The 26,027-nt window shown below is 40.9% G+C and overlaps 1 protein-coding gene across 2 annotated transcripts in view; it reads left to right on the top strand.

The window, feature by feature from the left end:
* The window catches only part of UBE3C (ubiquitin protein ligase E3C), a 170,883-nt gene that overhangs the window by 128,436 nt on the left and 16,420 nt on the right, over positions 1 to 26,027 (top strand). For both annotated transcript variants that reach the window (XM_077808366.1, XM_077808367.1), the window contains one exon: positions 10,301 to 10,513. In XM_077808366.1, the coding sequence (XP_077664492.1) occupies positions 10,301 to 10,513 (213 nt within the window). The remainder of the gene's footprint in view (positions 1 to 10,300; positions 10,514 to 26,027) is intronic.

Genomic DNA, 26,027 nt, shown 5'->3' with positions numbered 1-26,027 from the left:
GTATTATTTCCCAAATGTACCAAACTCGTGTACAACCTGTTGAATTCCATTTAAAAAAAAAAAAAAAGTATTAAGCGCAACCATAGTTCAAATGGGATTGTACTTTGCCCTGGTGAAATACAGCTTGAAATTGCTCTTTCCATACTAAACAGATCACACTGCAATAAAGACATGTATCATTATTAGTAAGGACAGTGTGTACAAAGAGTAAGATTATATAATATATATTTTCAGAGTTAAAAGAAGCAACATGTTTTGCAATCCAGCAGCAGCCATTCTGGTTTCTGTTATAAAAAGACAGTCTCCAAAAAAGCTCAGGATTTTATACCAACCTAACTCTTTGTTTCAAACAAACTTCAGTGTCTGTAGTTAGCAGGTGCTTTGATCACTACAGCTCTTAATAAATTGAGGAGTTTATGCACCCTTCTCTAAACATTCCCTTTGGGTGAAAATTTAAATAGTCTTAGTAAATTCTCTTAATGGTTTTGTCTAATTTTTAGTGACCATATATTTTTCTGTTCAATCAAAACCAGATCACTATAGGTATATCTTACAGAATTAAACTGTAGATCACCATATACAACAATCCTTAGTGTTACTGCACCCTCTCCTGACTGGGGGCCTTGTAGATCTCAGTGCATGTCTTTTCATTTTGAACACTTCTTTTTTGTGCTTAAAATTCTGGTTGTTTTTTAAATAAAAATGGATGTAGCACAACCATAGTAAACACCCTACAAATACTCATAGCTTTTAAATGTTTGATTGTTTGATTTTTCTTACAGCATATTCTTATTTTATAAATATAATGGAGGTTTGTGAACCCTTGTAAAATTTCATTTTTGTGTTAAACCATTGTTTATTTTTGAAAATATAGTATTTTTAAACTTGAAATGACTTTGAGTTACTAGAAGGACTGACCCATAGTAATCTACAAACTCCTGAGGTTTTATATAATTTAATATTAACAGAGCTTACCTCCCCGCACCTTACTGTGGGTGAATACCCATCAAACCTAATTACTGATAATTTTTCCAACCCCAGCAGGGCCTAATATGCATAACCCTGGTGGAACGTTAAGGAAACATGGGTCTGTGATTACATCTGAAGTCAGTAGTTCCACACAACCCCATTTTTTCAGTAGGTCATAGATAAACCATTGTAGTTCGATGATATTGAATCAACTGTGTTGTACTCAAATACATGTCTCAAACATCTATGTTTTACACAGAATATACAATATTTTTTGCTTTAAACTCATTTTTGTTTTCCTCCCCTGGATTCTACTATGTGCATTTCAGCCTTTTGCTGTAAATAGGTTTCTTCTATTAAAGACACAATAGCTGGGTTTTCACAAACTATTTTTATTTAGAAGACACACAACCCTTGAAAACAACCTGAGATGCCCCATCAAAACTTTCATCTTATTTAAGGGCCATGCTATCCTTATTACAGAAACCCAGATACTCACAAATACCTTTTCAATAGATACTTTTATTTACAGATACCAAGTTTTATAATATTGTATATCACATGCTTCTCCCCTCACTATTCTCTAACTTAATCCTTTTAGATTTCTTACAGTTAGTCGTTTTCCTAATCAATGTTCTGTAACTTTTTGAGTGGGTCAAGCAGTCAATATAATGCACTAAGTGGGTATCCTTCGGTTTGGTAATTTTGTTTAAAACACCGTTAGGATCTCAAGCACTGTGCACAGCATTTACCAAGGTCGTCCCTGATGCTAAATTTTCTTGGGTTAAGCACAGACATTGCATTGCATAACCTATGGCAATAATGGTGTTTAATAAGCTTTACAAACACAGGTCAGCACACAGGGCCTTGTGCATTCTGTTTCTATTCTCTGAAGTCCAATTCATACAGTTTTGTGATGCAGCTGGTCTGGTGCATCTATAACACAGCCCTCACAGTCTTCAAAAAGCTTCTCCCTAAAACAGTGATTAAGGACAGCATAAACAGAAATGCGTACAGTAGACTGCACGACTCCTTTACACTCACAGCATGGTACTGGCTGTTAGTGCTATGCCAAGGGCCTTCCTTAAATCCATCTTCCTCCTTGCGCTTTGTGTCCTCTTCAACAAGTTGGCTTGATCTTCAGCAAAAACAAGTTGGATCAGATTCACCTTCACTCTCTGCTGCAGCGCTGTCCAGCATCTCCAGGTCCTTTAGAAAGGTGTCATTGAGCTGTCGAGACTATCAGAAAAGAAACAGCTGTAAGTCCACTATTTTTTGGATTTATGCAACCCTAGGTCAGTTCCTACCCCACCCTTGACCACCACTTTTTATAGTCTATTTACGTGAGCAACATCTTTGCCATTCATCTTCTCCAATGAGCTTCCTCCATGGGGGTGAATGAATCATAGAATATCAGGGTTGGAAGGGACCTCAGGAGGTTATCTAGTCCAACCCCCTGCTCAAAGCAGGCCCAATCCCCAATTTTTGCCCCAGATCCCTAAATGACCCCCTCAAGGATTGAACTCGCAACCCTGGGTTTAGCAGGCCAATGCTCAAACCACTGAGCTATCTCTTCCCCTCTATGCTCAGTGGCCATCATGCTAGTCAGTCTGCCTCATGAGTGCTTGAGACTCGGGGTCAGGTTCTGACATGTCCATCAATGGCTGGCCCAAAGGGCTCCCCTCGAGAGCTTCCTGCTCCTCAGGACTGTTGCTGACGTAGTGCTTTCTCCACAGACAACTGAGTGCCCTCAGAGCTAAAATGTATTCTGTAATTCTCATAGGGGAAATGAAGGAGGCCATGTTTTCCCCTCAGTGTTTCCACGATTTCTGAAAAATATGCTCTTGAAACAAGATGGCTTATTCCACACAGCGATGGGGCTTCAGGGGTGGTACTGCTGACCAGCCAACTGTTGAGCTCTGGAGACTGAGGGTTCTGCCTAGATCCTCATTCTATGCCTATTGCAATTTATACATGTTTCCCTTTCAGGAGGGCATAAAGGAGTGAAACCCATGCCTATTGGAAGAAGGTGGTTGGAGGCGTTCTTAGAGGTGTCACAGGACTCTCTTTTGGATGGGTCTCCCTGTCTCTGAACTTGCCCTGATTGGTCAAACCCACTCTTGGGGAGGTCCTACAGGACTGAAACCCACTCCAGTTGGTAGAGGGTGGTGGGAGGAGTTCTTAGAGGGGTCACATAATACCCCTTGTTTCCGGTCATATGTCACTCTCGACCCTTGAAGTAATACCCTGGGGGAAGGACTTATGATGACAGGTGTAGGGAGCCTTAGAGGTAAGTGGTGAGTCAACATTTGATTGACCTGTACTCCTAAACTACTTTTAGCTATCAATTATAGTGTAAGTTAGAATGATGTTTGCCTGTCCCCATTATAACACTCCCTGATAGTGAGTAGATGTGAAGTGCTGTATATTGTTTTGGTGATTAAAAATGGTTCTCTACTATTCTTGTAATACAAATATTCTTTGGTGTGAATCATCATTTATGAATCAAAATGACTTGATCATTTTAGCAGAAATTCTCAAATAGTTTCATTGGTAATGTATGCTATGATATACAATTAAGAACCACATCCCTAGATTTTTAAGATAATGTTAATCAGTCAGTCACTAGTACATTCTCTGCTTATCACAAACTTCTAATCAATTTCAGATTTTTACATTGACTGCAGCAAATTTGACAAGCAAGCTTTCCACAACCGAAACACTCAGTTACTCAAAATGGCTGGAGCTTTTATGAACTTGTACTTGCTGACCTTCAACATTTCCAGCAGGCAAGAAATCAAAGATAATACCAATTTACAAATGACTTTGCTTTATCTGAAAACTTTACTCCTCCTAAGATCTGAGGATTTTAATAGTGCTGTGGTATGTTGTGGTGGTTTTGTGATGTTAATAAATAACTAGCAGGAGTTAGTTTGAGACCACCAATCTCATCTTATTTTATATCCTTTGAAAATCATATTTCAACTTAGAATTCCAGAAGTAAAATATTAGCATATTGAACCAAAATGAACCTTTTGCATACTCAGCACTTTTGAAAATTGGGCCAGTTGTTTAGGTGCCTAAACATGAATTTAAGACATAACTTTAGGCACCTGTACTGTAAAGTCTTGGCCTTATGTTTTATGAAGCAGAAGAGCTATGCAGTAGTGGCCAAAAAAAAGTACATCAATATTTAAAAGAAAAAATATTATATAGCAGATTTTCCATTTGTAGAATGACATGAGTGGGTCTTCCTATACTGCAATAATATAATGCATTGATTGCATTCATTGAAATACAGACTGAAGGGCAATGGGTTGCAGCAACCAAATAGTAACACACGACTGATATTCTTGTTTTATAATTTATGTTTTTCCATAATTGTGTTAAAAGCAATATGTTAATCTACTTTTCCTCACTTTCAAAAATTTTATTATGCTCATGTCTACAAGAAATGATTTCATGCTTCAAAATAAGAAAATACTAGTTTTGAAAAAAGGTTAAATGAGTAAGGAGAGGGCAGTGAGTCATGATAAAGAAAAAACACACCTTGAATTATTTTTTATGCAGTCAGTCTTCACATTTAACTTTTGTTTAACCAGGCCACAAAGAATTAGGCTATTTTAAACAGGGATTTGTGAATAGGATGAAATATAACTAGAATATAAATAATATAAGGTAGGAGAAAATACTAACGATTCTCTGTTTTTCTCTCATTTTTATTAGTGGTCCTATACGGCTTTGAAGATGAATTTCACTATAAAAATGCTAGGTATTATTTAGTAACTGTTTACGAATGGCTAACTTAGAAAAGGTTACTCTCTAGATGCCCGGTGTCTTGAGGGCTGATGAAGGAAATGACTGTTTTAAAAGACCAGACTTTTCAAACTCAGTCATTTTCCTTTGTGAGCCCTCAAGACCCCACCCACTTTCTAGGTGTTTTTTACTTTTATCATGTCAGTGTTTTTTTTAAAGTGGTGGTAGGTTATAAAGGGTTAATGGGGAGTATATGAAGTAATCATAAATCATTTTTCCTCATACAGAAGGTATTAGGAATCATAAGTGAGAACCTATTTGGGCCCCAATCCTGCAAACAAATTCACTGGAGCAGACCCCTTCCTGGAGTCCCATCACACTCAGTGTGGGTGCATGGGTACATGCATGTATCTGCTTTGCAGGGTTGGATCCTTAATCAGCATGCTCTAACATTCATGTAAGCTTTGTTATTCCAAGCTACCAAATCCTTTAAACATTCTATATTAACTTGTTACACACTGAAATGACTAGATCAGCTCAAAGTGTGGCCAATATTAGAACACCACACAAGAACTTCCCTTTGGAAGAGCTTTTCCATCATAGCTGTCTTTCTGCCTCTGACCATAATACACAGATCTAATGTGCCTGTGTAGTGCCTAAGTAGTAGGGTAATGGACGATATACATAGCCTTAGGATTAGGGTGACCAGATAGCAAGTGTGAAAAAACGGGAGAGGGGGTAGGGGGTAATAGACGCCTATATAAGAAAAAGTCCCCAAAAATGGGACTGTCCCTTTAAAAGCGGGACATCTGGTCACCCTACTTAGGATCTGTGGAATGTGCTAAGTATTGTGCTGAATATAGAAAAGGCGCAGTCCCTGCCCTGAGGATTATTCTAATGATACATGATAAAAACAGCATTCTCAAAGCATGTTAACTTATCTTCTTCTGCTGTTTCCATGACATTCTGTCATCTCCTGCCCATCCACAAATGTCCATCAGAATTTCAATTAAATTTTTCCACTTTGGGTGTCACTCATAAAGTAATAAATGTAAATGTAACTATTTAATATTATAAAGGGTGAAAAGATGGCCTTGAGGTTAAGGCCCAGGACTATTTCACTCCACTACAGACTTTTGTGACTTGTGGCAAGTTGCTTAAATTCTCTGTGCCTCATTTTTCCATTGCTATGGAAAATAGATAACAGATAATACCTACCTCAGGTGGGTGTTGGGAGGATAAATTCACTAATATTTGTAAAACTGCAAAATCCTTGGATGAAAAGCACAATAGAAATGTAAATTTTTATTACTACTTTTATGGTATTTCAATAGAAGTGTGTTACATCCTAAAATGAACATAACTATTTACACAGTTCCTATAAAATTGCTACAATATGCATATAGTATAATGCTGTGGTATTTAATCTCTGTAATGCAGTATGGCAACCATTATAATGACCCCAGCAAGACTATCCAAAAATAGAGGTACAGAAGATGAGGGAGAATATTGTATCCGTTTAAAGCAGTAGATGAGAAAGAACGTAGTCAACCAAATGAAGTGTATCCAAGACTCTAGGCACAACAAACAAAAGCTTTTTCCTACAACCAGAAATTTAAGAAAAATTGATATGCTAACAAAAAGTCATTAAAATTACAGACAGGTGCAAAATCAGTTCTGGTTTTCCATGAGACGATATTGGCTTAAGTATGGTATACATCTCAGAGCTATGGTTTTGATTGTTTTATATAACATCTGCTTGAATGTATTTGTTACCCATTTAAGGTATTTGATATCTTCAATGTTTGAGAAAATATCTTATCCTCTTCTACGTTAAAAAAACACTTCGTATGTGTATATGTAGAATGGCCATTTCTTTCTATGGTATGTTGATTTTTGACAACCAGGAAAGTGCTGACTTGGGCCCTTATCCTGCAATATCTCTAAGCAGGTGGATTCAGTGGGGCTTTGGATGAGTGCAAGGGTCTTCCTGCAGGGATCTGGTTGCAGGATTGAGCACTAGGATTCAAAATATGAGGAATGATAAATGAGTCGCCTGAGCTGAGTTTTGCTGGCAGTTTTCCCAATCCAAGAAAGGACCTGCTCCCACCTCTGCTCTTTTTGAAATCAGTGGGGGCAAGATTGGGCCTGATCCTGGGAGGCACTGTTTAGCTTTCATTTTCTTCGAAGATGTTTGTCATCTAGCAAAACCAGGCCCATAATCTATTCATTCTCAGGTCATAGGCTAAATTTGCTTCTTTCATGAGTTTCTGTTTGGGTTTTTTCCTTTCTGTAATTATGTGCAGCTCCTAGGTCTACAGGATAATGACAGATTAGCCAATGCAAGGGAGTAAATTAAAGGGAAAATTAACATCGGAAACTAGGGCACGTGACCTCCCAAGCACTGGTGTCATCCTCCAATGGATTCTAAAAGAGCCAACCATTAAGGGCTAAAGGAAGCTTGGCTGAATGAAGGACTAGAGTTCTTGTATAGTAGCAAGGGAGTGAGTTTGTTTGTTTGTTTGTAATTGGATCAGCCATTATGGTTCCTTGGTCTCATGCGCCCGGGTATGAACAGGAGACATCAGAGTTGTGGTCAAAGAGAAGGAGGAGTTAGAACATATCCCATCTCAAAGGTAAACTAATTTCTTCCCTCAGGTGGTTGCTGCTCTTAATCTGCGGTTGAAAGATAAAGGTTCACAATCTAGGCAGATTCCTGCAGAGTAGGGCATATGGCCACTTCAGTGCAATGTTGGCTTTGTTTTACTATATTTCTCCTCTTTGGAAGGACTGAAGCTGATTGTCACTTAAGTTATCAAAGAGAGTTCTCTGCATTTTTTTCTAAAACTTTGTTAGGACATTCAATACCAAAACTTAGCTTTTACACTAATTAGAATATTTATTTGACCTTTTTTACAAATGTACTTTACTTTTTATATTTAGAATCACTTGGCTAACATAAGCAGCAATTAAAGTTATCACCTACCTGCACAATCAAGGTGGCTTAAAAATGTTTTATATAGTTTTTAGATTGTTATAAATGTTCAGTTTGGAACTACCTGAAGATTGATAGTGATGCATTTGAAAAGCATTATTTTTTTTTATTGATTCTTAATGTAGTAAATTACTAAAGTTATTTGGCAGCAAACAGAAATGGCCTGTGATGTTGTTCACATTTATTCTCCTGATAGCATCACGATTTGCATTAATTGCATTGCTAGTGCACTCACTTATATTAAAAGGCTTCTACTACAATTAATCCTTTTTATTTCAGATCATTTTGGCACAATTTCTGGCAATAAACACTCATAAAAGACAGACACTTGAAAAATAACATACAAGTTTCTTCAATATACCTATTGCTATTTTTTCTTGACATAGAGTTATTGATAGGTTTCTAGGAGCAAGTGTTGCGAGTGACTAAGAATTAAGACCAATATGAAAAATGCTAAGTGGATTATTTTGCATAAAAAATAGACAGTTTTTGAATTTGTGTAATTAACCTGTGTTTAGAAAATACCTTGATTTATGCCTACATTTGTATTTCAGTCGCATGGATTATGGAAATTTAATTTATAATCCATTTAGCTGATGTGATCATGGTTTTTAGTGCTATCATTTATTAGTCTTTGTATATTAAATGCTTTAAAGGTTTAAACCTGCCTTGTGTAAAAAAAGAAAAAAAACACCTCTGCATTTACATTTTATGAGTCATAGATGGGATTCCATTTTAAATTCAGGTAGCTTTGATATATTTAAGGAATTACAATGGTTTTATTGTTACTAATGCAGGAATGGCAAATAGTGACCTTATACATTGCAAATTAATGATTTACACTTTTAGTTCACTTTTAAAGTCAGCTACACAAATGCAGAGTTCGACTTCCACACCTTGAATAAATCATATAGTTATATGTATAATACATCCTTTGGCTTTGAACTCCTTATTCGTGTGTTCTTAATGGTAAATCTAACAGGACAACCAAAAAATGTTCCTTCTAAAGTTTAAGCAATTGTGTGGGTTTTTTCTTTAACACCTTTGTTAGGCTATCACTGGGTGATTAGTGCTTTTCATTGTTTTCCTTGCTTATATATTATTTCCTTTTCTAAATACTACAGCAATCTCAGAGGAACTGAGTAACACATAAATAGCTAAACTTTCAAACAGCAGAAAGGGAAACTGTCAGTAATAGCCTCCTGATGCCCCTTTCCCCATTCTCTCTGCACTGATGTTGTGGGAAATACTGAGGTCATGATTGCTGAACTGGGGTCTAGAGAAAAATGCTAATGTGGCTAATGAACAGTAGGAGGAGGTCTGAATGTAAGATGCACATTTTTATCTATTTTTATGTTAAATGTGTATAACATTTGGGTGCTTTCCCTTCTCTCCACCTTCCCCCCGCCAACACCTCTATAAAATTTTAATCTTTCTCTCCCTCCCTCCACACATTTCCCCTTCTCCCCCTTTTTGAGGATGGCTATCATTGCATATTTTCTCTGACTGACAGGATTGTATATTTGGGGGAATATGCATGGACTTTACGTAGAGTATAATTGCATTTCAGAGTTTGACTCAGTAAAAAATGGATGGGTGGAGTTCCATGTAGGCGTCGCAATTTCTAGATCAAATACTTCCAGTTTACAGTTTATAAAAATAAACATCCATTAATGTTGCTTCATACTGCGAACTTAAAATCAAGATGGATTCTTTCATACTCTCACGTCAACAATAATAAATGTTTAGCCAGGCTAACTTATGCCTTTGATTGCACCTGTGCCCCACTGGTGACTTTAGTTTAGTATATTGCATAGGCTAGTAGGCTTTGAAATTGGAAATTAGCAAATCATGTTGATGATGCACAATAAGGAATAGAATCCAGTCATTTCTCTCTTTCTTAGCTATGTTATTTCTTCCAGTTTAACAGGAGTAAAAAGTAGTAACGTATTCCGTTCACCAAAGTATGCAGCATTGACTCTGAGTACAGAAAGAATGAAGATTTGCTGTTTATTAGTAAGAAGAAGCAGTTTTTAGATAGTTATTTTTCAGAGTAGAATCACACTCACGTTTTACCTTTGAAACGGCTGGCAAATTAGAGGGTAAGAATGGAAACTCTGGAATCTGCTTCACCGCATCTGTATGGGTTGACTAATGGCATAGAATAGATATCTTTCATCTGATTTGAAGACATTCTGGAGGTGATATTGGCATTGATAACCCTTGTTTTTCTTGTAAATGAATGATGGTGTCTAACAGGTTCCCAGCGACTGTTATATTCATAGTGTCAATATTTGTTAGAGTATGAAAATGCTATGGCTTTTGCAATGGGCAGATAACTTATTTGTAAAGTTTTAAAGCATGATATTTCAACAGCAGGATTGTTAAAATTTCAGACTACAGTTGCACGTAAATAGATACAGTACATGGGTTATTTTTTCACCAAGAGGTTCTATTCAGACGTTAAATAAGGGGAAAGTTACAGAAATGTAAGGAATAGATGATAAAGGATATTAAGAATGTCTTTGTAGTACCCATAATGAAAGCTAATGTCATTTTCTTAATTGTTTTTATTCTTAGGCACTGTATGAAAATATGCTGGTAGAGCTGCCATTTGCTAGTTTTTTCCTCTCAAAGTTGCTGGGGACAAGTGCTGATGTGGACATTCATCATCTGGCTTCATTAGATCCAGAAATGTACAAAAATTTGCTTTTTCTCAAGAGCTACGAAGGGGATGTAGAAGAACTTGGGCTAAACTTTACTGTGGTGAATAATGACCTTGGGGAGGCACAGGTAAGTGTGGCATTTTTTTCCTTCCCAGCTTAACAAGTTAATCATTAATTTCCCTACTACATTCATATTTGGATGTAAAAGTGATAAGGCACATGTGTAACAAGTGCCGTTTGTCCAACTTTAAGTAAAGAGGCACTGTGATTCTGACTATTTCAATATTTGGAGTGAATAATAACTGATCCTATACTTATCAAAAACACAAAAAATGACTCTCATTTGTGTCAGCATTGCTTATTTGTTGATAAAATGTCTGATAGTTCTAGTAGTAAATTGCCCCAAATATCCTAGTCAATTTCTTGAACAAAGTATTTTATAATAGTAGGAATATTTTTCCTCACTGAGTATCTCTAATACTATGTCTTCTGCTGTTCTGATCTTCCCCAAGTAGTAAGAGTTGGAAACTGACCTGATTTTTGTCAAGTTCACTATTGCCCACAAGGTTCTGAGCAGCAAAGCTATGAACAGCCGCAGAATCATAAGAGCAGTCTAGTCTTAGGAACACCGTTGTTTTTCTCAAGCAGACTTTTCAATTAACACTCCAATATCAGGATGTCCTTTGGTTCTCCTGCTCTTAGGGTCTCAAGCTTAAGCAAAGGAGTGGTTGCTCTCCTTTGTAAAGTGCTTTGAGATCTACCCATGAAAAGTGGGTAAGACAGATGGAATTTTTACATCTCCTACATTACTTATAATCGGTCCAAAATAGCAGTCTTAACATTCTTGTAATCTATAGCAGCATCCTCTTTCAGAGCCTGATGTTAGCTTGTAACTCTTCTATAAGAAAGGAGGCCAAACAGATAACTTGGAACTCTTCGTCACACTCAGATGCAGTAAGCCTCATAGTTTTTCACTAAATAGTGACCAGGTAGACCTCTGGGTCCTCTTCATTTCTCAGTTCAGACAGGGAAAGCCTGAGTTTAGTGGCAGCCTAGCTAATGAAATGGTTAATGAGCCTGTGCAGCAGCCAGTCCTGGAATTTGTAACTCCTGGTACCGATGCTCCTTCTTGCAGCAAGTCTGGGTTCTGTTACTTTCAGTGTACAGCTTCATCTTGCTGCTGCTGTTTCTACTGTTCCATCATCCATTTCTCTTCATTTTGCAGGATCTTAGAACCTGACACTGTTACATTCTTAAAGTAGTATCTTCAAATTTGGGGATCATAAATCACATTGAAAGGTGGTCAGTTGCCTAACGTAAATAATAATTCATATAAAAAGTAACCCATTGACCTATTCATTTCTGGGTTATACATCAATATGTGAGATTTGAGAGTTATGCATGTCTGTGTAACAACCTCCAAAATTGAAAGCAGTGAACTAATATTCTGTTGTTTGGGAAAGCATTTTCTCAGTTTCGTCCATCTACAAATGTTCTTGTCAGGTGTTTTACAGTTGCCTTAGAACTGTCCAATCAGTGGACTTAGTTTTATCACTTATTGATACTTGGTTGCTAAGGTCACAATATATACGAAGTGGTTGCCTCTACTTATAAACATGAGTGTTTGTGACAGTAAGCTGCTATTTGTTTTGTTTTGTTTTAAGTATTGGTCCAATAGCATGAATTACTCCTTTCAGAGCATTTAAATTGAGGGTTTAATAATACAAACAAAAAACAGTTCAACCCCCATTTTAAAAAGTTATTTCATGGAAGGGTTCCAGTCTCTGATCTATAACATATCTGGTCCATCTGCACTCAGAAAGTAGGCCAAACATCTAGTGGAGAACGTAGAGCAACAAGCAGGTGGAGAGATTAAAAACAAAAAGCTGCCAGAAAGAGCATTGAGGAAGATTTTCTTGATGGAGATGCTGCCAGCTCTAACTATTAATACAAAAAAAATTGTACCAAGTGCATTCTTGTCAAGGAGTTTGAGTTTATTTTCTTCAAATTCTCTACCAAAGAAGTGCGGTTAATAGTAACAAGGATTGTTAGTACAATAGTAACTATTGATTGTTAATTGTAGGCATATCTTCAAAAGAAAGGTTGAACATAAAATGCTCCTCTGAGTAACTAACTGAAATTCTGTCAGGTTGTTTAAAATTGAGTGTTCTTGTTTATACTTAGATAAAGAACAGTTTAGCCTTGAAGAATGAGACCCTCTGGATTTTAGTGTAATTGCTGCAGGACTAATTGATTTTTTTAATTATCTTCTGCATTTGAGTATTGAGGGTTTTTTTTTTCTAGTTTTACTTCAGTATGTTAATAAACCTCATATAGACAAATACATTCTGTGCTGTGTTTGATCACCGGAGCTTGCTTAAGCATTGAGTACTAATTAACTGTATTAAGGTAAGGCTAATTCACTTTGACTGGAAAAGAGCTGAGTATTTAATTTATACTATATGTCGAGTGTACATTATCTCTAGTTTTCAGCTAAACAACCACTTTAGTTCCTAATGAATTAGTGCCTAATAAATGCACCATAAATCTACCATTGTAAATAGCTGTCTTCATAACAGTGCCCACCCAGCAGCTGTGGCACAGACATTATCTACAGTGAAAGTCACTTTCAGTAAGGATTCTATCAGCAAGAGAGGTTGGAATTCTATTACCAACACATTAGGTCCAGTCCGACAAGGTGCTAAGTGCTCTCAGTTCTCATGGACTTTCAGTCAACTTGAGGTTACACTCATTAGGATTCCTAGTTAGGGGAAGGAACACTGTACCAGGCCATTCAAAATAGCAGTAGCTCCTGATAAAGAGCTAGCTCCTGCAGTGACACTGGCCTGGTTTTTCACTGCTGGCTCAAGTGCACAAAATGGCAGCTAGTAAAAAAAGGTCTCATGGGAAAAGGCTCCTCCTAGATAGCTATGTATATTGACTCTAATTCTTTCTTTACTTTAGCTCCTGGTTTGGCAGCTAAGAAACTAAACACTCTTGTAAAATACTCAGAACATAAGGATGAGACTAATAAATTCAAACAGTCTTTTTTAAAAAAAAAAAAAAAAAATAGGAAAATGCTTTCCTCTTCCTCAGAGTCCTCTTTGTCCGATGAGGAAAGTGAACTCCGTCATTTGTTTTGTTAGGAGTTTGAGTCTTCCAGCTAAAGGAGACTTCTTCCCCTTTTAGACCACCATACAGTGTAGGTGGTGTGATAGGTATGACAATATCTTGGACAAACCTTTTTGAATTAAGTTTTGTAGGAGTTCATTGTATTAAAAATGCAAATGTTTATGTACTGTGGATGGAGTGTATGTAATTCCACAGGAGGGGGGACCACAGCCTTCCAGGAACTAAGCCCTGGAACTAAGCCCTGTGGGGTGATTAGGCAGCACCTCCAGAGAGCCTGCAGCATCTGGAGGGAGGCTTGCATCTCCTTGTTCAGAATGGATTCTTCAGGGACCAACAGACAAAGGGAGAATGTTTGATTAACAGGTCTGAGTTAAAACTGACTCAGAGCTTTTTTTCTGATTCAGCAGACAAACAGCACCTCTGGTCCAAGGGCGGTCCCAATCCTTAGGGAAGGGTTGGAGGGTCTTTGGCCCAATGAGACCCTATAAGATTCGGTGGCTAGTCTGTGCAAAAACTGTTATGAACTGGTGATCACAGGAATACCCCCGGGTGGGGTTTGAAGGACTAATCACCAACCAGAGCCCTTGTTAGAGGTGATCTCTGGAAGCTTTGTTAATGTGTGTAGGTTATTTTATTGTTCGAGTATTTTCATTGTAATGCTTTTACCTTAAGAACAAAAGTGCTTGCTTAGAAAGAACTGTGTGGTAACTTGTATGTGTTGGCAATTACACTGACTACCGTCGCTGAGGAGAGAAGCGAAGCAAACCTGCTTAGGCACTCATCTTTTGGGAAATAGTAGTGTAGGAATGGAACTCTTCAACCTGGAAATATCTCAGTCCCAAGGTATTCATCCAAGAGAGGTGATGGCTGAGGAGCCTGCTGGACCATCAAGGGCGAATCAAGTGCCCTGAGCTGTGACAGAAGAGTGTCTGAGGAAGAATTTTGAGGCCTCAGAAGTTGTTATGAAAGCTTCTGTCTCTGCCGTAAAGGCACAAATTAGTGCATCAGCGTCACTTCTTCTCATCAATGGTCAGCTGCCTCTGGGTTAACCTGGATGGGTTCAGGAGTCTGGTTTGGGGCTGGCAGTTTGGGGCATGAGCATGGTGGCAGTGCAGCTCCTCCTTTCTCCTTCGACACTCACGCAGCTGGCTATCAATCCAGATATATATGTCAATGTACATTTCCAAGCCCATCGGAGGCTCCATGCAGGCTAATTTGTCCTTGGCTTCCTCACTCAGCTCAGTTCAGAACTGGTATAGTAGGGCTGCCTCACTCCATTATATGTCTGCCATAAGTCAGCGGAAATGCGCTGCATAGGATCACAGTCAACCCTTGACCCTGTCAGAGCTTCGAAAGGATGGCTTGAGCCATATGCGTAGGATGGAGATCACTGAAGATGGTGGAGAAGGTCTGGAGGAATTATCCCCAACACTGTCAACATCACATCATCTGGCTCCAGCAGGGGAGAGAACCAGTCCAAAGCTTCTCCTGTCAGCAAGCTGATTACCTTCTTAGCCTGGTCAGGGGGTTAGGTCTAGGGACGGAGCATGAAGAGCAGGTGAAACTGCCAGAATTCCATTTTTGCCAACTACAAGTTTCATCCCCGGTTGCACCCTGCACTGCTGACAGGCTCCCAAAACCCTGCAGCCACTGATATGGTCCAGTGACTTCACCACATTCAGAAGCAGCTGAAGGGTCATCTCAGTAACACCAAGGAAGTCTATAAGCAGCATGTGGATCGTCAGAGATAGAAACGCCCAGCCTTCACAACTGAACAAAAAGTGTTCAATCCTCCAACCACCTCCATGTGGGCAGGCTGTCTCACAAGGTGGATCACCAATATCATGGGCCACATCAGATCTGCCAGTGGATTAATCATATACCCTTTAAAGTTCAGCTGCCTAAGTCCCTTAAAATACATCCTGTTTTTCACATCTTGCTCCTGAAACTGCACACAGAGAACCTGTTATCTGGTCACGTATAGCCACCACCTCCACCTGTTAAGGTCCGGGTCATGAGGAGCACATTGTCAATGCCATTCTGGGCTCCAAACTCAGACAAGGCAAGTTGTGGTACTTGGTGGACTGGGAGGAATACATCTCTGAAGAGCGTTTGCCAGTCACATATATGCCCCATAACTGGTGGAGGCCTTCCACAGGACCCACCCTGATAAGCCTGATCAGGCAACGTTTGAGAGCGGATGGTGGTGTGAGGATCCATGGGGCTAGAACCTGGATGTGCTGGTCACTGAGTGCTGCATCCACACCACCACCCAATGGCTCTGACAGAGCACTGATTGACAGGCTGTGAGCCTTATGGGATCAAGCACCACTGGATGTCCTGTCCATGGAGGTCCTGACTGGCAGAGCCAACTCTGTTCCTTGACTGGCCCAGGCATGCTATTCAAGGCCATGGGGAAACACCTGTAGTCTGTCTGTGCAACTAGGTGGATCCCTGGCTTGCTGCTGCACACAGACCTTGCTGCACACACCTGATACCTTGCCTTGCTCCTGGTTTCTGGACCCAGCCCTGCTCCTGATACGTAGCATTACTTCTGTTTCACGGTTCCCTGCTCTGCTCCTGACACCTCTCCCTGACTCTGGTTCTACTACGGTTGACTCACTTGATACTGAATTGGTGCAGCTCATCAACTTTGACTTCAGCCTGCCTCTATAGCATCCCACTAGTACTGACTGGTGCTTCTGGCCTTGACCTTCTAGACTGAACTCAGACCATGTTCCTTTCAGCCCAGGTATTTTAGCACACTAGCTTGACCAGAGCTACCCCACACTGAGAAGCACACTCCCAGCTGCAGTATAGACATACCCTAAAAGAGTGCTGTCAAGGTTCCTCCCCCACTCTGAACTCTAGGGTACAGATGTGGGGACCTGCATGAAAAACCTCCTAAGCTTATCTTTACCAGCTTAGGTCAAAACTTCCCCAAGGTACAAAGTATTCCACCCGTGGTCCTTGGAATGGCCGCTACCACCACCAAACTAATACTGGTTACTGGGGAAGAGCTGTTTGGACGCGTCTTTCCCCCCAAAATACTTCCCAAAACCCTGCACCCCACTTCCTGGACAAGGTTTGGTAAAAAGCCTCACCAATTTGCCTAGGTGACTACAGACCCAGACCCTTGGATCTTAAGAACAATGAACAATCCTCCCAACACTTGCACCCCCCCTTTCCTGGGAAATGTTGGATAAAAAGCCTCACCAATTTGCATAGGTGACCACAGACCCAAACCCTTGGATCTGAGAACAATGAAAAAGCATTCAGTTTTTTACAAGAAAACTTTTAATAGAAAATAGAAGTAAATAGAAATAAAGAAATCCCCCCTGTAAAATCAGGATGGTAGATATCTTACAGGGTAATTAGATTAAAAAACATAGAGAACCCCTCTAGGCAAAACCTTAAGTTACAAAAAAGATACACAGACAGAAATAGTTATTCTATTGAGCACAATTCTTTTCTCAGCCATTTAAAGAAATCATAATCTAACACATACCTAGCTAGATTACTTACTAAAAGTTCTAAGACTCCATTCCTGTTCTGTCCCTGGCAAAAGCAGCATACAGACAGACACAGACCCTTTGTTTCTCTCCCTCCTCCCAGCTTTTGAAAGTATCTTGTCTCCTCATTGGTCATTTTGGTCAGGTGCCAGCGAGGTTACCTTTAGCTTCTTAACCCTTTACAGGTGAGAGGAGCTTTCCCCTGGCCAGGAGGAATTTCAAAGGGGTTTACCCTTCCCCTTATATTTATGACAAGTGCTCTTTCACAGTTCTCTGGGAAGATTGGACCCGTGGTAGGAGGGGAGCCAAAAGATCCCCCCCAGGTTACCTGACCCCCTGCAAAGCCAACAATGCTAACTTAAGATGACCACTTCCCCCCCTCACAACAGCAATGTGTAGAGGGAACATTACCTTGTCTTAAAATATGTATATCCCCTCACTGCCCCCAGAATGCCTCAAAACACCCTTTCTTCCACCTTCTCTGGTGGAGGGGCAGCTGGTATAGGAACCAGTGGTTCTGCCAGATTTACACCAGCAGAAAGTTCCTCTGCACAGGGGGACTTCTCCACTGGCTGCCTCCAGTTGCTTTAAGGCCTCTTTGCACCACAAATTGTCCTCAGTGAACTCGGAGAGTGTTGCTCTTGGATTTATGCACCAGAAGTAAGAGAGCTTTTTTCCTTTCTGACACTTGGAAGAAAGGCGTACTAACTTACAATACCCAGACAAATATGAAATACAGGATCTCAGAAAGAAACCTATCAAACAAGGAACAAAGTTTCATCCAAATAAATAAAATTCATTGTTTGACCTATGGCATCCCAGCAGGTAAGTGTTCAGACGTTTCTCTACTTATGTGAAAAGCACATAAAAAGCCAGACATTATCATTTGAACCCGTTAAGAAACACTGAGGGAAGTGGGTTGTTTCAAGCAGGACAGTATCTCACTTTTAATTGAAACTAGTTGACATCCCAAAGCCCTGATCTGGGAAATAAAACCACATGAGGAGACTTCAAGTTTAATAACCATAGCATCCTGATTTTAGTTCTGCCTTTGTACCATTTTTATGATTTTCACTGAGCCTTCATAATTGTATTTTAAAGTAAAATCTCTGTTATTTCAGTGCCATTCCTTAACATGTCTGGAAATCTCTTTGCAGTGGGCAAACGATAGTTATTGAATTGAATTATGCTCACCTGAGCAATTCTATTACCAGCTCCAGACACAAGGAAATAATTCAGAGGTCTACACCGATGGACTTAAAAAAATTTTTTTGGCAAACCTAAAATAATTATTCTCATCTTTAAAGTGTCTAGCTTCATAAAACAAGTAAAAGTTTGGAATTTTGTTTTTGCTTTACTTATAGGAATATTAACGTGAATTAAGCAAGCTGAGTTTTTTCCCTGAACATATTTTCTCCCTAAAAGAACACATTACATAGGGGTATCGAACTTTTAACGAGATATTGTCTGAGATCAGTTATCAGTTGATAGTTTTAAACTGGTGGCTTTGTTCTTTGTTTATTCCACCTGGATTTTTTTTGTCATCGTTTTAAAGAAACACAGTTTCAATACATGAAATAGAGTAATTTATGTATATTATGTATATTATGCTTATTGTCCACTGAGTAATGATTTTCTTCAGGCCAATTTCTTTTGAAGTTTAAATGTATTGTTTTGGTAAAGAACCTCTTAAAGTACTTAAGATTATTTTTGGAAGTTTTGTAGCTTTGACATATTCAAAATGAAAATGAAAGCTATTTCTGTAAGTGTGCCCTTTTTGAGATGCTTTCCACTGTGACTTCATACATAAGTACCCACACTGTTGTCTTGCACCATCTAGTGGCAAAAGTTGAACAGATAGAAAAGGCAACCCAACAAGATCTATCAGCCTGTCATGTTACCCTCCCTTAGCAATATCTGATGTATGCCCAGGCGAGTAGTATATGTTTCAAAGTTGAGTGGAAGATCTACAGTAGTCCCGTTTGAAATTCTAACTAAATAAAGGATGGGTTAAAACTAAATTGCACCTACATCCACAAAAACTTTTTTGTCAGCCCAAACTTTGCTCCTAGATAGTTTCTAAAAGCATCCCCAACCCTAACAATCACCACTGGTTGGTTGCTTGCTCAGCAAAATTATCGTTTTTTCGTGAAGGATAATATTAAAAGATTAATGGCCTTACTTTAATCCTGCTGTATTTGGAATATTTCAGCGTCTATATTGGAACCCATTTTATGTCTTACTGTTAATATAGTATATCCATTTGCAAATCAATAGTTTTGCATGCCAAAGTATTTTGATAAGCGTATTTATTTGTAGGTTTTTTTAGTTCAGTAACAAAACCTTCTTCGAGTACTGTCCCTGTGGGTTCTCCACTTCAGGTGTCGGTGCATCCCAGCACCTTTGATCGGAGATTTTTGGTAGCAGTGTCTGGTCGGGGGTGTGCGTGCGCAATAGCAGTCTCGCTGCACCGCTGTTACCTCATCTAGCACGCAAATGCCCCCAACCCCTTCGGTTCCTTCTCAACTGTCCTCGGCTTGAGATGGAGTCCATTAGCGGTGTCAGTGTAAACCTTCCAATAATAATAGCTTAGTTTTTACCCTTGTTTTTTAACAGTCTGTTACTTAGTATAGTTAAAGTTAGTTAAATCTAGTTAGATAGCTGTTAAAAAAGCCAAACTTTCATTTTCCCATCCCCCAGTTTTCACCAGGGACGTCTCAAATATGCCTGGCTCCCCAGGCCTTAAAAGATGCACTTCATGTGAGGATGCAATGCCAATCTTCAGTTGTCACTCCCTTTGTGTCCGAAGCTTAAGTGAGTCGTACATACCACAGAAGTGCGCTCACTGTAACAATCTTAAAGCTAGAGCAAGGAGAGATAGGGATCTTCACCTTAAACTTATTCTAATGAAGAAATCCCTCACTCGAACATCAGACCCTGGACAAAGCGCAACAAGGGACACCCCGGGCACATCCTCCATGGAGAGACTAAGTGCCAACTTCTCTATAAAATCGAGGAAAAGGGCCATGTCTCCACGAGCCCGAGAACATTTATAAAAGAAGCAGTCTCCAGTGAGATCTCTGCCTGTGGTGCCGATCTTTTCCAGAGTAAGCACTCTTGACGCACCGGGCTCCTCTGGCACCGTCCACTCCAGGACCTCTGCTGGCAGGATAAAGGAGTCGAGTAGCAGGCACAAAGCAGCATCCTCCTCCACGGCACCGACTACCTCTGCAAAGAGCATGGTACTGCAACTTCAACCGCCTGTGATGGCTTCCCCTGTCACAGTGAGGTCATTAGCACTGACCACGGAACCACCAAGATCGGAGCCCGCAGCACCTAAGAAGGCTACACCCAAAAAGTCTGCACCGGCTTCACTTCCACCTAAAGAGGCGGCACAGAAGGATACAGCATCACATATGTCAGCACCGATCCCCCTTATACACTCGTCAAACATGCAAATGTCCTCTGCACCCAGATCTCTACTGCTTGGCACTGCCTGCTCTCTGGTACTAATGGCACCTGAATCTCCCATCGCTCGACTTTTTTTCGAGTGATGAGGAGAAAGATGTGCAGGAGGCAGTTTTCTCTTCTGGATGCTCCTCCACAGCAGGCACCGAACCTCATTATAGACCATGGGAACAGAATACCAGGGATCTGTCCCCATGGCTTGCTTAACCCATGGATGTGCCCTCCTATGCCATTTCCCATTCAATTGCAGCAGTGGGACCCTTGGGCAGCCTACAGGTCTCAATTCCACAGACCTCCCACTTCTCACAGGAAACCCATACGCTCTGCAATGACATCAGTACCCAAACCTTCTGAGGTAACAGAGGAGAGGGAAGAAGATGACTGAACAAGAGATATTCCCTGCTCACAACTCCTCTTCTTCCCCTGATGAGGCAGTTATGCTCCTGCCTCTCACTACTACAAATGACTTCGAGCACTTTCAGGAGCTATTCCAATGGGTGGCACAGAATCAGAACATTCCTCTTGAGGAGGTACCAGAGACACAACACCAACTCAAGATCTTACACATTTCTTCCATGATGAAGATAGCATTTCCCATAAATGATGCTCTGATGGAACCTGCAGAAATGGTGTGGCAAACGCGTGCCGCCATTCTCCTAATCAGTAAGTATACGGACAGGAAATACCATGTGCCAAACAGAGGCATGGATTTCCTCTTTGCGCACACACAACCTAACTCCTTAGTAGTGGAGACTGTTAACCAATGGGGAAAACAGTCTCAGTTCAAATCCATGCCCCTAGGCAAGGACTGGATGAGATTAAACCTCTTGGGGCACAGAGGTTTAATCGTCATCGACTCTTCAATTTCGCACGGCCAATTACGCAGCGTTACTCGCCAACTAGACCACGACAATTATACCAAATTAAATGATTTCATCCAGGTTATTCCGGAGGAAAAAAGAGAACACTTCCGAGCCATCATCAACAAGGGCCAACTTATTGCTAGAACACAGCTGCAGGCATCCCTTGACATGGCGGACACAGCGGCATGCACGACAGTGACAGCCATAATTATGTGCAGGGCATCATGGTTACACTCATCAGGTATCCTGAGGGAACTTCAAAACAAGGTAGGGAAAAGCTTCTTTTCCTTCAATAGGGAAAAGCTCTTCTCCGCTAAGACGGGTGAGGTCCTCCATTCCATGAAGGACTCTAGAGCGACACTGGGGACCCTCGGGATCTACATGCTTCCTAACAGGAGACGCAGATACTAGCCTTACAACCGTAACGGGGACAACACATCGCAGTGCCAGTAGAGACCATATATGCCAGTTGGACACAAAGGCACAGACCAAGAAACATCGCCCTAACCAATCTCAGGCTGCGACGTCCCAAGCGCCACCCAACAAGACGCAATTTTGAAATGTTGGTTGAGGGTCTGACTGACTTTCCCTGACCACCAGCATCATCGGCTTTGACCATTTTACCAAACGTAGGCCTCTATCACCACAGACCATTGGGTTTTAGAGATAATTTGAATGAGTTATACCATCCCCTTTACCTCCATCCCACCTACCCACATCCTTTCCCCATCCCTCTTCAGGGACCCTTCTCATGAGCACCTAGTACAAGAAGTACATCATCTTCTACAATTAGGGGCCGTGGAACAAGTTCCACCACAACACAGAGGGAAAGGATTTTATTCCTATTACTTCGTGACTCAAAAGAAAAACGGGGGTTGGAGACCCATACTAGATCTCAGAAAACTCAACAAATTTGTCCGAACCCACAGATTCAAAATGGTCGCACTGAACTCGATCATTCCTGTGCTGGAAGAGGGAGACTGGTTCTCAGCTCTCGACCTACAAGATGCGTATTTCAGCATTACCCTCCATCCCGCTCACAGATGATTCTTACAGTTCACAGTGGGACAAAACCACTTTCAATACAGAGTTCTGCCATTCAGACTGTCAAAGGCTCCATGAGTCTTTACCAAAACCCTAGCGGTGCTCATTTGCGCAGACAGAGAATATTGATATTTCCATACTTAGACGATTGTTTGCTAAAAGGCACCACACTGACAGATACATTACGAATTACTCGACAGACCATATCTCTCTTTCACTCCCTGGGGCTACAAATAAATGAAAAGAAATCTACCTTAACTCCTGTACAACAATTAGACTTCATAGGAGTGCACCTGGACTCAGTGGAGGCCAAAGCATCAATACCAATGCCCCGATTTACAGCAATGATGTCCCTCATATCGGTGGTCTCAGCCACCCCATGGGTGTCTGCATGCACTTGCCTACAACTCTTGGGACATATGGCGGCCACCACTTTCGTTGTAAAACACGCCAGGCTACACATGTGCTGCCTTCAAGGATGGCTGAGCTCAGTATGTATTCCACAAAATCACAGCCTAAACAAAAGACTCACACTGACCCCCGAGGTTCTACATTCACTACGATGGTGGACAAATCCAATAACCATTTGCTCAGACATCCCATTTCAACAGGATCCTCCATCCATAGAAATCACAACAGATGCCACGCTGATCAGATGGAGAGCTCACCTAAACCAATATACCATCCAAGGCACGTGGTCCCTCACAAAAACACATAAACCTACTCGACTTATGCGCGGTCCGCAACGCATGCCTACATTTCCTCCCTCTTATACGAGACAAAACGATAACGGTCCTGATGGACAACATTGCGTGAATGTTCTATATGAACCTCCAGGGTGGAACACGTTCCCACTCCTTATGCACAGAGGCTTTAAAACTATGGAACTGGTGCATAAAATACATCACTATTACAGCAGCATACCTCCCGGGTTGACTGAACATAATGGTGGACACATTAAGCAGATAGTTTTCCCAAGAGCATGAATGGGAACTGAACGACAAAATAACACATCATCTTTTTCACAGGTGGGAATCCCCATATATAGACCTGTTCGCGACACCAGCAAACAAGAAATGCCCAAAGTTTTGCTCACGAGCAGGGCTAGGAACATGATTCCTACGGGATGCTTCACATGGAATGCTCCTCTCCAATACACATTCCCACCAATACCTCTAATCTCCAGAGTAATACACAAAATACGAACCGACAGAGCCAAAATAATACTCATAGTACTGACACGGCCCAGACAGACTTGGTTTCCTTACCTGACGCGCATGGCGATCTGCACGCTGTTCACTCTCCCTCACCTACGGAATCTTCTTTTGCAGGAGGACAGTCTAGTCCTCTTTCTGGTCCTGGCAAAACTTCACCTGAAGGCGTGGCTCCTTCATGGCACCACCATGATGAACTAACCTGTTTAGAACAAGCAAAACAAGTGTTGTTAAACAGCAGAAAACACAACATGCGTACTACTTACCTCCAAAAATGGAAAAGATTCTTCCTACGGTGCCAGGACAAACAAATATCTGCAAGCCAGGCACTGCTTCCACTAATCCTGGAATATTTATTATCCTTAAAGAACTCAGGGCTTGTTATGAGCTCGCTTAGAGTTCATCTCTCTGCCATCACAGCCTTCCATCAACAGGTAGATGGCACCTCAATGTTCATTCACCCGATTACTAAGCGATTTCTAACCGGCATACAGAACATGTACCCAGACATCCAAGAACCCACACCAGCATGGGACATAAATCTCGTGCTCAGAAGTCTAACCAGAGCCCCATTTGAACTCTTAGCCACATGCTCATTACTTCACTTATCTATGAAAGTGGCATTCCTGGTCGCCATTACATCGGCGCAAAGAGTCGTCAAGATAGGGTCTCTCATGGCTCACCCCCCATACACATCTTAAGTTTATGCCCAGAGTATCATCTTCGTTCCACCTCAACCAACCGATTCACTTAGCTACATTTCATCCAGAACCACATCCTAACGCTCAAGAGGCAGTCCTGTAGACATGAGATGTTTGCTGTGCCTTGTCCTTTTATCTGGACAGAACGAAGCCCTTCCGAAAATCTTCTAGACTTTTTGTGTTGATAACAGAACGATCAAAGGGCTCTCCCATATCTACGCAAAGATTATCTAAATCAGGGGTAGGCAACTTATGGCACGCGTGCCAAAGACGGCACGCGAGCTGACTCACACTGCCCGGATTCTGGCTACTGGTCTGGGGGGCTCTGCATTTTAATTTAATTTTGAATGAAGCTTCTGAAACATTTAAAAACTTTGTTTACTTTACGTACAACAATAGTTTTGTTATATAATATATAGACTTATAGAAAGAGACCTTCTAAAAATGTTAAAATGTATTACTGGCATGCGAAACCTTAAATTAGAGTGAATAAATAAGACTCGGCACACCACTTCTGAAAGGTTGCCAACCCCTGATGTAAATGAATATCCATCTCTATCCATATGTGCTGTTCACTACACAACACTGAAGTCCATCCGGACATCAGAACCCACTTGACAAAAGCTTTATCTACCTCCATAGCATTCCTACATAACGTGCCCATTCTAGACATCTGCAGAACAATCACCTGAGCCTCTGAACGCACATTCACGAACCACTACGCAATTACTCTCAGTTCAAGCTCAGACACAAGACTAGACCTCACTGTACTAGCCTCAGCAATTAACTCAGCTGCGAAGTCCCTTCCGTCCTCATGAGGGCACTGCTCTACATTCACCTGAAGTAGAGTACCCACAGGGACAGCACTCAAAGAAGAAGAGAAGGTTACTCACCTTGTCCAGTTACTGAGGTTCTTTGAGATGTGTCACCTTGTGGGTGCTCCACTCCCCACCCTCCTTCCCTCTACTTCAGAGTATAAGCTAAACACTCCATGGTAGAGAAGGAACTGAAGGGGTCGGGGGCATGCGCATGCTAGACGAGGCACCAGCAGTGCCACGAGACTGCTACTGCGCACGCGCACTCCCAACCAGACGCTGCTACCGAAAATCTCTGATCAACAGCGCCGGGACACACTGACACCGGAAGTACAGCATCCACAGGGACACACCTCAAAGAACCTCAGTTACTGCACAAGGTGAGTAACCTCATCTTCTCAATATGATGAAACATTATGGGCCTGTTTTTTTCAGAGATGCGGAGCATCCACAACTCTCATTCACTTAGGCTGGAGTTGTGGATGCTCCACATCTCTGAAAAATCAGGCCCATAATTTTTCATCATTTCACAGTTTTTGATATAGGCCTGATTTAGAGAAATGTTGAGCACCCACAATTCCCATTCACTTAGGTTAGAGCTGTGGGTGCTCAACATTTCTCTAAATCAGGCCTATATCAAAATTGTAACTTTTGGCCAGCGGGAATTGGGATTTCCTTGTTGTAATGTGAAGTTGTAGAATACCCTAGTACCAGTGTTCTCTTTACCAAACAGTTAAGCTAGAACAGCACAGTCCAGCCAAACTGAGCCTTTTTAACTGCTGCCTGAGGGGAACTCTGAGATTCATACATTTGTGGAAGCTACTCCTGTTCCAAGGGATAAATATCCATGGTGAAAGCCTCGCGCCACTAAAGTCAATGGCAAAACACCCAT

The sequence above is a fragment of the Eretmochelys imbricata genome, chromosome 2 (genome assembly GCF_965152235.1).
Source record: "Eretmochelys imbricata isolate rEreImb1 chromosome 2, rEreImb1.hap1, whole genome shotgun sequence".
Taxonomy (NCBI): domain Eukaryota; kingdom Metazoa; phylum Chordata; order Testudines; family Cheloniidae; genus Eretmochelys; species Eretmochelys imbricata.
The sequence above is the reverse complement of the archived record's forward strand: the minus strand, read 5'-3'. Positions and strand labels throughout refer to the sequence as shown.